The sequence below is a fragment of the Micropterus salmoides genome, unplaced genomic scaffold (assembly GCF_014851395.1).
Source record: "Micropterus salmoides isolate LMB-PRFRI ecotype aquatic unplaced genomic scaffold, ASM1485139v1 Ms_hic_scaffold_4, whole genome shotgun sequence".
In the NCBI taxonomy this organism is placed as follows: domain Eukaryota; kingdom Metazoa; phylum Chordata; class Actinopteri; order Centrarchiformes; family Centrarchidae; genus Micropterus; species Micropterus salmoides.
In genome coordinates this window covers 19,284,648-19,299,166 of record NW_024043372.1, presented here as the reverse complement: position 1 = coordinate 19,299,166, position 14,519 = coordinate 19,284,648, and the positions used below count along the sequence as shown (strand labels likewise).

General features: G+C 38.6%; 1 protein-coding gene across 1 annotated transcript; it reads right to left on the bottom strand.

Moving 5' to 3' along the window:
• Window positions 1–1,640: 1,640 nt before the first annotated feature.
• Window positions 1,641–14,275, bottom strand: mst1 (macrophage stimulating 1). Its single transcript, XM_038697013.1, has 18 exons — window positions 13,989–14,275; window positions 13,357–13,501; window positions 12,427–12,542; window positions 12,221–12,335; window positions 10,977–11,113; window positions 9,981–10,101; window positions 9,664–9,782; window positions 7,977–8,151; window positions 6,719–6,849; window positions 5,832–5,934; window positions 4,987–5,123; window positions 4,814–4,846; window positions 4,602–4,716; window positions 4,436–4,513; window positions 3,517–3,663; window positions 3,324–3,430; window positions 2,877–3,016; window positions 1,641–2,223 (listed from the first exon to the last, which is right to left on the bottom strand). Exons 1-18 carry the CDS (start codon window positions 14,035–14,037, stop codon window positions 2,062–2,064), a joined length of 2,130 nt encoding a protein of 709 aa, XP_038552941.1. The 5' UTR covers window positions 14,038–14,275; the 3' UTR covers window positions 1,641–2,061.
• Between the last annotated feature and the right edge of the window lie 244 nt (window positions 14,276–14,519).

Here is a 14,519-nt window from a genome sequence, read left to right as displayed (position 1 = left end):
TTCGCAATCAGAGCCCCACAGCTTTGAAACATGCTGCCTGAGGAAATCAGGTCAGCAGAATTAATTATCTCTTTTAAATCACTTCTTAAAAAATCCTTTTATCAGAATGCTTTTATTTGCTTTGATTCTTACTGTCATTTTGCTAGTTTTGTTTGCTTTATTAGCTTGAACTTGTATTTTGATCTGCTTGTTATGAAGTTGCTGCCTTGTGTGAAGCACTTTGTAACAAGGGTTTAGAAAATGTTTTTTTTAAAATAAAGATTATTATTACATTTTTGTTGCATGTAGGTTTATGCTTTACATGCTGCCTCAGGTTTGATTGAATTAAACCTAAAATCATTCTTCTTCAAGAGGCAACTTTGTACATTTGCACAAACTGATAAATACAGATGGAAATGTTTGAACCTCAGTGAATACACATTCCAGGGACGGCTAAAGCCGGGCCGCTCGTGGAGTCATGTCAGGTGAGCGTGCTGGCATGAGACCAAAATATAAAGCTTTAAGTTACAAAGATGAAGCACAGAGCTCCATTTGAATGGTTTATGGTGTCAGTTCCAGGATGTTGTTCAGCCATACACACAATGAATATCTTGGGAAACCTGAATGTAACACTTTGAAAAATTCATAATGAAATGTTGAAGACACAAACATTTGATCTCATTCAGGCTACACATTACCATGGTAGGCAGAAAACAAAATAACAAAGAAACTATTTGCATATTTGTGTGGCAGAATCTATTTAAAATGTTAGTCAGGTTTTCCCTGAAGCTTTCAGCAACAGTTGCTGAGAACCAGTAGTCATATATGAATTTGATTAGTCATCCACTATAAATATTACTAAATGAAAGTGAACAGAATGACGCTGAAATCAAACTGTCAACCTGCCATTTCCAAACACTGCGTGCAGCAGGAGGATAATTGACCATCATTAGTTAGAGGGAACATGTTCTACACTTCAGTCCTTTTACGTCATATTTCTGCAAAAAAAAAAAAAAGTCAGTATCTTCTGAATATCGAGACAAAAGAAAAAAATGTCGGTGTGAAAATTTCCAAGAGACGGGGGGGGGGCGGCAGAGAGTTCAGTGCAGACTGGTGTGTCTGAGATTCGGTTGGACTCTGATCTTGAGGTTTATTTAAGCTGAATTCCGTGGGCTCATCAGGACCGGGTTACAAAAATCCTCCTATAGAACTAGAAAGAATGTGCAGCGCATACAGTTCTGCATAAGGCACAAAGGCATGTCTTTAGAGGTGGGGGCAGGCATCAAAAGACAGGCAGAGGAGGGATTTCTTTAGAGGCTGGGGGCAAAGAAGGTATTTCGGAGCTCCATTCAATGCCAAGGAGAGGAAGGGGAGGCATACAGTTTTGTGGTAAAGGGTACATTTCCAGGGGATATTAGAAACTTAAAATGTGTGCTGTAAAGCCCCCACACCTACCCTGTTATTGGAAGTTACTTAGTTCCAGTTATTCTCCTCTGAACCTGCGGGGCTACAATTACTTTTTATCCCTCCATCCGTTTTAGTTTTTGGTAAATAAATAACAAAAAATGCTAACACTTCACTTTAAGTCCTCATATTTATCAATTATAAGCAGCATATAAACATTGAATGACTTGTTTATGTTACAATATAAAGTAGCTGTAAGCCGCCAAAGTGTTTATTAATGTATTTGTCAACAACCATAACCCCTCTTCTCACTTCTCTGCGTGGTTTTTCATCTCAGTATAAGTGATTATGTTTTGTGAAAATAAATGGTTTCAGCTTATTCTGTCGTCTCGCAAGAATGAATTGACATTAAATGCTCTAACTAAGTTACTCTGGCAGAAAAGATTCACTAAATATGTGGATATACTGTAACAAATTTCTGTGCTCTCTTTGCACCACCCCCTTTTCTGATGTTGTAATTCTTATAATAAAATATATATGATAATAAACTTTTGATTGTTAATATTTTTAATGTAAAACAGACTTCTGAGAAAAGAAAAAATGTATGAGTCAATAACTGGTCTTGAGGGCTTTGACTGCGGGTTTGATCAGTCCCTTGCTGGACGGCAGTCTCTGTCTCTAAGCCATCTCCATGACCTTCTTGATCCAGTCCACATACACAGAGACCCGGATGAAGATGTTGGGCTGCCCCGGGTGTCCGCAGCGCCTCATGGGGATGATCACACCCTCGAGTACCCAGCAGTCCATGCTCTTACACGCCAGTGGGCCACCGTAGTCTCTCTGCAGACACACAGGAACAACACTCTGGAGTCATTATTTGTCTCTGTTATGACTGACTGTCACTGCTGAGGTTGGAAACATCTTGCAGTCACATCTTGTCCAGTCCACCTCCATTATCCAAATGGTGAATGTGTTTGATTATAGGAACATATAAATAGCTGCACGCTCTTTACTTAAAGTGATTTCCATCATCAAAAGATTGTCTTCACCATCACTATTTGAAGTATTAATTCTTTCTTGCTGAGAGGTAGCTGAAAGACTGATACCACTCTCATGTCTGTACGCTAGGCCAGCTGTGCTAAGGTAAGCTAACTGGCTGCAGGCTCTGGCTTCATATTTAGCAGATAGAGAGTGGTGTTGATCTTTTCATCTCAAGTCTCAGCAAGAAAGCAAATGAGCTTAATCCCCAAAATGTGTAACCTAGTGGTTAAGACGTGTACCATATTAAGCAAAATGTCCCTGTGTTTGATACTGTCTGGGAACATTTGTTATCTAATAAAGGCAAGATGCAAAAAAAAAAAAACATACATTAAAAATGAAAATATCAAATGAAGAAATTCTGCTGTAGCTCTAGGGTAAAACTATTCTACTCAAAATGGACAATTGTGCTTTAAAACTGTGCACACTGTATGCATGCTTGTATGGACACCCACCTCACAGGCGCCTACCCCACCCTGAAAAGAGCTTGTGCACATCTCATTCTCACGGACACGACCTCTGAAGTATTTGTTGCATTCCTTGTTACTAAGAACTGGTATCTGGGCCACGTTGAGGACGGTCTCATCTCCAGTCCCTTGAAAAACAGTGAGAAGAAAGAACGAGTTAGCAGCTAATGTGTTTAGAGAGATGGAGAAAGGAAGAGGAAGGTGGACAGATGTTGAACGCTTCTGGAAATAGCAACGCCATCTGTTGCTCAACGGCCTGTATGGCTTTTGGCCTTTTTTTTAGATGCGACATTACTTCAAGGGCAAAAACAAGATGCACGTTCTGAGGAAGCCATCTATTATTAATTATTGCAATAGAAGCATATTGTAGTTGAATGAAGCACAGCATGTAGTGAAGTCAGTATCAAGTTATCACTTCCAAAGGTGTATACTTGCCTTTCGTTTCACCCCATCCTGCAATCTCACAGTTCGTCCCCTCAGCTACAATGTAGCGCTCAGGAGGGAGGCAGATCTGAGAGACACGCTCATTAAACTGGGCAGGGCTAGAGAAAGAACAGAGAGTCAGAGGGAAAGTATTGGTATGTCTGAGTGTGTGTGCATGCATGTTGGGGCACTTAGCAGTACACACTGTTCCAGTTGCAGCATGACCAGCTGAGACTCTGAGGGTCCACAGACAATCTTGGTGAGAGGGATGGTTTGCACACCAGACTCTCCTTCTTGTGGATCACGAAACAGTGTTCCCATCTTGGCCGAGTACCCGGGCAGGTCAACGTAGCTGTGCACACAATAAGATGAGTAAACATGGAAATACAAGCAAGTACACTTTTTTCCTTCATGTCTTGTCTTGAAATATCCCCATGTCTTCAATTTAAAGTCATGCTAGCGGCTTTGTGAGGCTAAATGCTACTGTCAACATGCTCTCATGGTCACAATGACAATGCTAACATGCGTATGCAATGCAGGTACAATGGTTACCATCTTACTGTACTTTAGTTTGTTGGCATGCTAACATTTGCTAATTAGCAAATGAAACTCAGTTTTACTCTATAACTTGTTGCATTGTGACAATAAACCTACCTACCTAAACACAAAGTACAGCTGAGGTCAATGGGAATGTCATTCGTTCTGCAGATATTTGGTCATAAACTAAAGTATTGGACAAATTTAAATGTTTGACCACTAGAGGAATCCAAAAAGCGATAGGGACCACCAGACCAACCGACGACCAACCGACAGAAACAGTTAAAAATCAAAGCAGCATAGGCTGAGATATCCTAACTTGCAGTAGTGTCGGTTAGTTGTCATTTGTTGTTGTTGTTGGTAATTAAATAACAAAAAGTTGCAAAACTTCTCATGCTAAATCTTCTCTGCATGGCTTTGTTTTACACCTCAGCATACATAATTATGTTTTTGGAATATCACAGTTCTCTGCTTATTCTGTCTGTATGCTGTGCACAGGTATTTTGTTGCTTGCAAGAGACAGTTCATGAATTGTAACGACCCTACTGTTGGGTGGTACAACAAAATAAAACCTCCAAAAGCCTTACCAGGAGGAAAAACACTGCTTGGTGCTGATCACCCATCTGGCGTTTACCAGGGATCCTCCACAGAAATGGTTTCCTTTCCTGCACACAAGAGGTCAGAGGTCATACAGAGGCACAGCAGAGTGTATTTGTACTTGTTCATGGCCAGCCCAAACACCATTAGACTGACCTGTCCCTGAGGCTCACTGTCCATGGCGAATTCCCGGGAATCCCATTCACAATCCGCAACCTGGAAACCTCGAAGCGGTCCTCTCTCTTCCCGCACTCACTAAACCCACTGGGCTCTGCTTTCACAAAAGGTGACATATTATTGTAAAGAAACACACGAGATGGATTGTTGTTAACTTGAAAATGGAGCTTCATATTAACTGAGAAACTAACCTACTGGTTCAGTCATGGGCGATTTCTCTCCAGCTGTTTGAAAAACAACAAGAAGCAGATGAATTGTTAAATTTCCTGTCAGAAAACCAGAATCTCTGGATGAATTGTCACCACACAGTGCATTAAACTACTCTGAGGATCTTAAAATAGACAAAGAAGTCAGAGTTATGTACCACACTGTTTGATGGCACAGTAGTCAAACTCAGTTTTGGGGTCCGTGGTGTAGCACCAGGGTCCGTGCTGGTCTCCATCTGGGTTGCGACAGTAGTTTTCTGTCAGATTAGCCTCAGGATGTGTATTTGGGTTTATCCTGGAAAAATCGCACAGATCTTTCAGTGGGATGAGCGCTTATCATTTTTCTTCTTCAATTTTTCTTTTGTAAAAACAAGCCTTGACTTGTTTTGAGGTGTTCAAAGGTATGAGCTCCTGCCCCCACTTATTTGCAAATTACATGGATCTTTTCTCCTGGCTGGTGGCACCCTCAAGAGACTGTCTCCCAATTTCATACTACATGCTAACTGGACAGTGTGTACTATAAACTAATCTTTATAGAACACTTTTTGTAGTTAGTATAAAAGAAATCAATCTATTTAACTGTTGTCACAACTGATGTAATACTTCAGTCAAAATGTGACAATAAAATACCACTGCCAGCTTAACAAACTGACAAAATGTAACAGTTATTTCTGTCTTGTGAGATTTTCCAGGAGCTGTTTCGCTGTCATCAACAATTATTTTTAATTTTTCCAAATGCTACACGCATTTCCGTGCATTGCATTGTGGGAAATCCCCCTGATGTCATTATAAGTCTGCACACTGGCTGTTTTGAGTTTACGTAATTGGTCGAACACAGAACATACACAAAAACCTGCTTAGAATAAGTATGCAGTATGGATTTTGGACACAGCTTTAAAATAACGGCAACGAGTTGTCACAGATGTCCCCAAAAGCTTATAGACTGTTCTCTTCTTGGATAACAAATCATAGTTCTCTGTAACACTTCATATCATCACCGTACTTGGTCCGGTGAGGTGTGTTGACGTTCCATTTCTGGCAGGTGATCCCCTTACGAGTTTTGCGGACTATGCCTCTGTAGTTTTTTCCATTTTCTTGGTAGCAATCTGAAAAAAAATCCATTATTGTCATGACAGTTACCCTGATGAATTGTGGCACACAGTAAAAGTGGTAAAAAAGTTGGATACAACACTAAAACTCCCTATCCTCACGCAGAGGACATGACCTCAGTGAGGACAATGAGGTCATATCCTCCATATTTTATTCTTGGGATTTAAGGTGGTTTAGCTGCCTCGGTGGAGGGGGGCCAGTGTTTTTTTTTGACTCAATATATGTTACTACTCTAAAGCCAAACAAACAAATAAAAAATTAACAAAGGATGCTGTATTTCCCCAGAACAGTTTTCATCAAAACTGCATTTAGACCTTAAAGTGAGACTATGTAACTGCGCCGAACAGCAGCCAACACAATAACATGATAACGGTAAATACAACTCATCGTGTACTGGTTGCATACATAGAAATAAACTGAAATTAGCTATCAGCATCAATCTGAAGCTACTGGTCTTTCAAAAGTCACAAAATGTTTCTTTAACGCTGGAAACCAAGAAAAACATAAAGATTACATAAAGATTATATTTCAGAAAATCCAACTACTTAAAAAAAGTATTATAATTATTATTAATGGTGCCTGGTCAAAATTTTCAAGGTGTTGGCTTGCCTTAGAGGTAACTTGGATTCATGACCTCAGATTTTCTATTACATCCCTGCATGGCCTGATGTAAGTATTCAAACAGGTTTAGAGCCACTACAACATAGGTGTGTTGATATCCATCACAGCTACATTCACTGAATTCATCTTTTTGCTCAAATCTGGCTCAAGAAGTGGTACCTTCAGCCTCTATATCATCTGCACAGCGTTTGATCTGTAAGCAGAGAGCCGTCCTCATCGCTGGCACAGATGTGAAGCACCAGGGTGCCTCCGACCCATCTGGGTTACGACAGTAGTTCTCTTCCAAACCTCTGGATGAGATGTAGTACACAGTCAAGTGGAACTGGTTTGGTTTGATTTTATTGTCATTAAAAAATCCTACATATAACACACTTTTCCACTTATTTAATTTAAGAAAACAAACAAACAAACAAAAACACACAGAGTCAATCAGGCATAAAACACGGACACCAAATGAGCAAAACAACGACACACGACAAACTGCATTTAAACAAATAAAGCAAGTGTTGTGCATAAAATTGAAGCATGACACGTTCTAAAAACACTAAATAGTGGATCTGGTCTGAGTACAGCTTACCTGATCTGGTAGCTTTAGCCCCCACACATTGGAAGGATTTAGATCCAAAAGTATCTTTGAATTTTAACTATGCCTAATATGGTACCACTGCTAGTATCTAGCTGGTCTCTAGTATGCTCAATCACCTGTAAATAATAATTTAAATGTAGGCATTTGTACACATGACTTGCTGTAAGATACTGAACCTTGGTAGCAATGTTAAACCATGGTAGAGATTGAAACTTATCATCTTCTGTACAAAAAAAGACCATGCTAATAGATACTACAAGCATAGATAATTCTTGATTGCATCGTAGCCACAAAAGTTTCATTAAGACACTTTTTTCTTTTTAAAAATGTACAAGCATCACACTTCTGGACAACAATAATATTAATGTCCAGTGTCTCATCAGTAATGCATTAAATGACCTGTTACTGTGCTGTATCTGCCTAGACCTTTTCATTTTGAGATACAAAGATTATACCGAAATAACATACTTCTTATAACTTCTACCAAAAATGGATGACTGGAACACTCATAATCGATTTTGGCATGATGAATGATCGCTGCATCACAAATAAGTTTAATATTCCTTCCATATCCGTATTGCCACTCAAAGTGCTGCTGGCTTTTTAATGTGGAGTTGCTGACCATCTATCATCTACTGTCAACTGTCAGCAGAGAAATAACATCATAACAAACTTTACTGCATTGACATCTTGGCATTAATATTCATGTGAGAAGCAAATAAAGCACTTTCAAACTTGCAGGCTATGAGTGCAGAAAGTAACTCCAAAGTACTTTCATCTTTCAACTTATTTTCCCTCCTCCATCATTTTGTATACCAAATCTGCACTTACTTGCATTCATATGTTTTTGGGTAGAAGGGATGCTCATGAGGGTGTTGGGCATCCCATCGCTGACAGGGGATACCTGATGTTGTCTCGTTGACTTTACCACGGTAGTCCTCCCCACGGCCGCGGAAACAGTTGGTTGTGAAGCTGGACCGCTGGCGTTTCTCAACACGCACCTCAGCTGGTGGGAATAGGCAAGTTGATGAAAAAATAATTTTGTGTTACACCTCTGGACCACAGAGAGAGAGAGAAGATAGAAGATTTATGTATAAAGTGAAAACAAAAAATATTATTTCTATATTTCTTTCTTTCTCTCTTCTAGCACATTCAATGTAAAGCAGAATGGCCGACTACAGCATGGGTGTGCGGTGTATGTGAATGTGTTCACAGTAAATGAAACTATTTAAAGCCCAAAGTGTTAAATGGTTACATGCTTATATTTCAAGTGTGACATTGTGATATTTTATTTTATTTTTTTATTACCATTTTTGTTATGTGATGATGATATGAGAATCGATTTTGAGCAGTTTTTTGTACTCAACATCAACTGAACCATAAGGTGGTGCTATCTTACAGATTTTTTTTTGATCTCTGTCTCAGTGGAAACATTGCCAGTGTCATCTTGCAAAACTACAGAAAAAAAACATCTTTTCATACTAGCTTACACACTTTAATAGCATGTACCATACTACTCTATACTGCAATATTAAATTGTATTTGATTGTTGTTTCATTATTGTTGCTTTCTTATTGCTGCTTGTTATTTATTATATGTTTTATTACTGGTCTTCCATGATGTAAGGTGACCTTGGGCGCCATAAAAGGCGGCATTAAATTAAATAAATTCATTATTTACTCATGTTGAAATTCTGGATAAAACAGAGATGCTCTGTTTGTTTATTTGCTTAAGTTCTGGAGCTAAAACTTTAGCATTTGAGTCTAGCTTGATGTGTCATTTATTAAATATTAAACATAGTAGTTCCTACTTACAAATTGTTAGAAACATGTACAAAATTACATCACCTTCTATCATCCTTTTGTATGTATTTTTGTTTTTATGTATAAAATCCTGTTATTCATGAATGATGAAAGCTCGTAAAATCTGAAGCATATGAAGCAAAATTTAAAATAATTAAAAATAAGCCGAATAAAGACAAATAAAATAATTGAAAAACCATTGTAATTAACCCTTAGACAATGCAGGCCTTGAATCGCTGACAAACATCTGTACACTTTAGTCGCATCTGCTCTAAAATCAAAGAGAATCATTGGGACAATTGTGTCTCTGCGAAAGTAATTTGCATAAATACCAAAAAAGGTGATTTTTCTAAATTTAATTACAGCGACTTAATGGGACTCTCTAATTCCACAGTGTCTCCTAATGCCACAAGAATCAGCTCAATTTAGCTCGTGTCTCATCTATTTTGCCAGAGGGAACTAATGACACAAACAAAACAGAAGAAACAAGCAAGATGATCCAACAAACTTATGCTATGATCCAAAACATGACTAACGATTGATTCATCTTCCAGTTATTTTCTTGATCAATAAATTAATCAATTGTTTTGTCCAAAGCCCTGAGAAAAGCAGCAAACTGTCACATTTGAAAAGATGGAAACAGAGGCACTTTTACCAAAGAATTATTAACTTTCAATTAATTCCTTGTCACAATAGTAACAAAAGCAGCATCTTACTGCACTTGCTGATCTCACAGTTCTCTCTCTCCACCTCAGGGTCTGTGGTGTAACACCAGGGCACTGGAGAGGCGTCAGGGTTACGGCAGTAGTTATCATCTAAACTCTTATCAGGATACCTGGAAAATGTGTAATTTATTTCCCAATAACAAAACAGCTTAACAGTTTACAAGCTGTGGGAGAAGGTGCAGATCCTGACTTGACACTGATTCGCATGCTAACACAAAATAGTATAGTAACACACACCAGTTTATATCATCAATTAATTTGGCTAATTAGGCATATGACAGGTAATGTAATGATCAATACTTAAGTACTTTTCAGGCTGGTAGATGTGTTGGTGTGGGTGCTGCTGGTCCCATCTCTGACACTCTCTGCCATTTACTGTGTGGTCAACCTGCCCTCTGTAGTCCTCGCCATTACATGTGATACATACCTCTGCAAACAAATCCACAAAATTACATCATCCACACAGAAAGTATTTTATTTCACATTATAATTGTAATTTCACACGAAGGTTCCTGGAAGAGACTGTAATTTCATACTAATTACAGAGAAAATGGAGTCTGTGTTCAAATGATACACTTGGTAATTACAACCTTCTTTTACCAAAGTAGCCATTTCTCAATCAGTGCACAGCAGGTTAAGTGAGCATGCAAACAACAATGAAATCTGTTTTTATGTGTAGTTGATAATTACAGGAAAATATATAACACTAGCAAGGGGAATGAAGTTTTAAACAAAATAAATGCATGTGTTCTTGGGTTTTAATGGATCTGGATCAGAAGTCAACACCTGCTTATGCTTATGTGACGGCCTCAAGACCGATTTCCTGTGTATGTGCTGATCTAGAGAGTGGCTCATTAGGAGTGACAGCTGACACGTGGGTTGGTGTGAAGTTCACCTATATGTACACAGGTGTCTGAGCAGTCAGTCTCTCTCTCCTCTCTAGGTTAATTGGCTTGGTTGGACTTTGGGTGATTTGTTTTTGTTTTCTTATACCAGTTGAACTGAGTGCACACTTAATTTAGCTTTCTTAAATAATTTAAAGAGTCGTGTTTGGTCTCCACATTTTGTCCTTCCTTTGAGCCACATCATGACAGTACCTAACTATTAAAGTACAAATTTATTTTCCCTATTATTTTCCCTAAAATCTTATGTAGAGAAATTAATGAGTATAATTTCTCAGAATATTGTTGCCATTTTCCCATAATTAGTAGTAAATAATGTACTTCATTTCAAGAAGTGTCCTAGGAATTGAGACATTTCAGGACCTGTAAATAAAGTGTTTTATGGTGATATATGGGATGTACCATCTTTGCACTGGGGGATGTAGCAGCTTTCATAACGTCTCTCAGGGTCAGTGGTGTAGCACCACGGACCAATACGATCCCCATCTGGATTCCTGCAGTAGTTCAACTCCAGACCATTTGTGGCTGTGGGAGTCCACCTGATACAAACAAAAAAGTTTTACAGTGAGTGATGGACTGCCTCGGTTATTATACATTCAGACAGTGGCACATTTGTTTGTTTTATGAGCTCTGTACTGCCAGCATTGGATTGGAAATGTATCAGTAACTAAGAGCTTAAAACGCAGAGTCTCAGCTCTCATTTGAGGGTGTTTTCATCCACATCAGATCGATACTGCAGGAGTTGGAGCCCTTTTTATACACAGTCACCCAATTTGAAAAGGAAAGAAAGTAAGTGGACAAATTAATACAACCTAAAGCTGCATCAGTAAAATTTTTGGCCACTTGGAGGCATAATAAAAACAAACACTTTCACCACAGTATCGGCTTATAAAGTTGTTTTGTCTGTAATGCTGGCTACCCGTTGCACATCCAATGGACAAGGAGCAACATTAATATGTAATTAAAATGGTAGTCTGGCAACCTAATAAAGTCCTATTCCCTCTACTGTTAGCTCTGGTTTGGTCTCCATGAACTCCTGGGATTACATCTGGCTCTTGACTGTTGTCACCAGGTAGTCACTAACTTTGTCTGTCTGCTATTTGGTGCTGGGCAGGCAGCATCCAGTGGGTTTTGATAACTTTTTTTTAATGCTGAAAACAGCTGCTTTGAGGCCAGAAAACCAAAACAGGCAAGTTGTGTAGAGCTGAGGGGAAGTGCAGAGTCTGCTGATAATTTGAATGAATGACTCCTTTCATGTAAAACTTTTAACTAAACATTTAACTAATATACAAACACTGATGAGTGGAGCTTTAAATAAAATTGTCATATTTAATGTTTATTTATTTTGTTAAAATATTTGGAGTCAATACAATCTACAATCCATTAAGAACAACAGACAGTAAAGGTCTGCCAGGCCTGTACTGCAGCCATCTTCACTTCTTCACCAAGTTCCTGCTTATTTTGGGGTTTTATTACTTTCAGTCTGTTTTTAAGAAGCAAAACACATTATCAGCTGGATTGAGGTCAGCGAGGATTATGTATAAAAAGAGCTATGAGTAGAAAAATATCACTGTCCAAATACTTCCTGATGACTCTGTATGAAAGACTAAAGCCTCGAAAAAGATTCCTCGGAGGAAGCATCTCACCTGTGATCATGAGGAAACTTGGACCACCACTGTTGGCAGGTGAGCCCACTTTTTGTGGTGAAGACTTTCCCTCTGTAGTCTTCTCCTTTACCCACAATGCACTTTCTGACGTAGACTTCATAATAAATAAAAAAAAAACAGCCAGTCAAACAACTGCGGTGCCAACATGTCACATAGATCTCTGCAACATCACACCTGTGTCTTACCCTTCTTCTCATAAAGGTCACAGTTTACATTTCTCTTCACCTCTGCGTTGCTCCCGTCGCCCACCCAGGGCAGATGTTTACAGGTGACAGTCGGACGTGTCTCGTGGTTGAATGCTCTGGTGTTGAGGGATACAAACTTACAATAAGCTAAACTAATTAAAGGGTTCATAAGTTAATTGCTTTATTAGTGTTGACCAATTTTAATGGACAAAATTCTGGTTTATTACAACTTGGGTCTTATTTTCATAGTGCTGACCATAATTTCTGTCAGCAGTGATAACACAAATTGCTCTGATCTTGATACATGCTGCACAAGTAGTCAGTCATCAAGGTTTTTAAGCACATCTAAACTTATTTGGGAAGAGAAAAAAGAAGGCTAACAATAAAATGATAACGGAACTGTTTGTCTATAAACATTCTTGCACTTCTGAGATCCCTGATATGAAAAGCAATATGCAGATACAAGTTGCAATATACTATGATTATATATCATTTTGAAATTCTTTTACTATTGTAAATATGTGAAATTATGTGTTCTGGATAATTAGGAGTAATGAATCATTGTTGTTACTAATTTTAATGTTGTGGTAGTTAAAATGTTTCCTTTATTCTGATGCTCCACTAGTTTTGTTGTGCAACACTGGGATCACTGATGAGTTTTTAACAGATTTTGGACAATCATGGCGCTTTACGGTTCAGATGTTTCCTATAATTCACTCATACAGTAAGACATCAAGTTTACAGGTCCAACACTTACACCTGCAAACTGGAAGATACAGCACCCTGGCGATGATCTGTAATACTTAATAAATCACAGACTCAAATATGTGAAGTTATAAGAAACCATATTCTAATTATGGCCTTGTTGGAGGAAAGGGTGCTGAGTGATGCTCACATTCTGCTGTATTAAAGTAGTTGAAGGTTGGATACCTGCAGTCCAGAGACTGTGAGCAGCGTGTGGCACAGTCCTCCAGGCTCAGGCCTGGCAACATCAACACTAGAGCTGAGTTCCAGGAGGTGGGAACCAACTCTCTGCCCTCAGAGCGCTGGAAGTCATTCAGCGGACTGCGGGAACCTGTTTATGGATATACAGAACAATAAACTGAATAAATTGTATCTTATATGTTAGTTTAGTTCACATTGGAGTACAGGTTCTGACTGGTACCAGCTGCAACATTTGGGCACGAGCCTGCACACATATAACCTTTGGACCAAGAAAAAGCTTCAAACAGTAACACAGTACACATCTGGTTACTGAAACAGTCACCACTACTACTACTACTGGTATACATTCAAGCAGTGCTGATATTTATTACATAAAAATCCTTTGATTTTGACTTTCAACTTTCAAATATAACATTGAAAATAACTGATTGGTTGTGTTTTGTAGTTTATTTTTAACCCCAAAGACACAGTTACTAAACTTGGTTTTAATTACGTGTGAACTGATGTCAAAATACACAATAAAACCAAACATGTACATTCCTCATAACAACACTGACACTTGAATAACTATGAGTAATTTATAATAGAAGACAATTAGGATGATAAAAGTTTCTTACCAGTGGCCAGTCCAACTGTCAGGAGAATACAGGGCAGCAACAACTTCATTGTTTGTGGTCTGTGGACGCTGAAGAATATTTTACGGTACAGAATGGAAGTCTAAGACAGATTTCTGCTCTGAAGTCTTGTTCTTCTGACGATTTTGAGGGAATTAAACATCTGCTCACAGGTCGATCTGATAGTGAGAGAAAAAAAAACTTAAACCCAAAAAGTTGAGTAGGATGTAAGAAATCCACGCAGATAAAGCAGAAAACATGAAACAGTGACTCAGACAACCTCCCGCACGTGAACAGTGAGCCCTTACTCAAACTGAGGCCTTAACTCCCCAAAACACAGCAAATCAATATATGTCCATTAATCATTAATGAAGACTGGCACATCAGTCCTTGTTCATGTACTTTTTCATGACACTCAAATATCCACTCTGACAATAGTATACCTGACGATTAAACCAAATATTCCGCATAAAAAGACATTTTGACTTTTTGCTGCTATAATAAAAGCCATTCCCTTTACAAACGCTAGACGTC

Coding starts and splice junctions, on each gene's coding strand:
- mst1 (XM_038697013.1), bottom strand. CDS start 14,037: ATGAAGTTGTTGCTGCCCTGTATTCTCCTGACAGTTGGACTGGCCACT. Junction 3,664..4,435: donor AAGCAGTGTTTTTCCTCCTG/GTAAGGCTTTTG, acceptor TTGTGTGCACAG/CTACGTTGACCTGCCCGGGT. Junction 2,224..2,876: donor GTGGGGTAGGCGCCTGTGAG/GTGGGTGTCCAT, acceptor GTGTGTCTGCAG/AGAGACTACGGTGGCCCACT.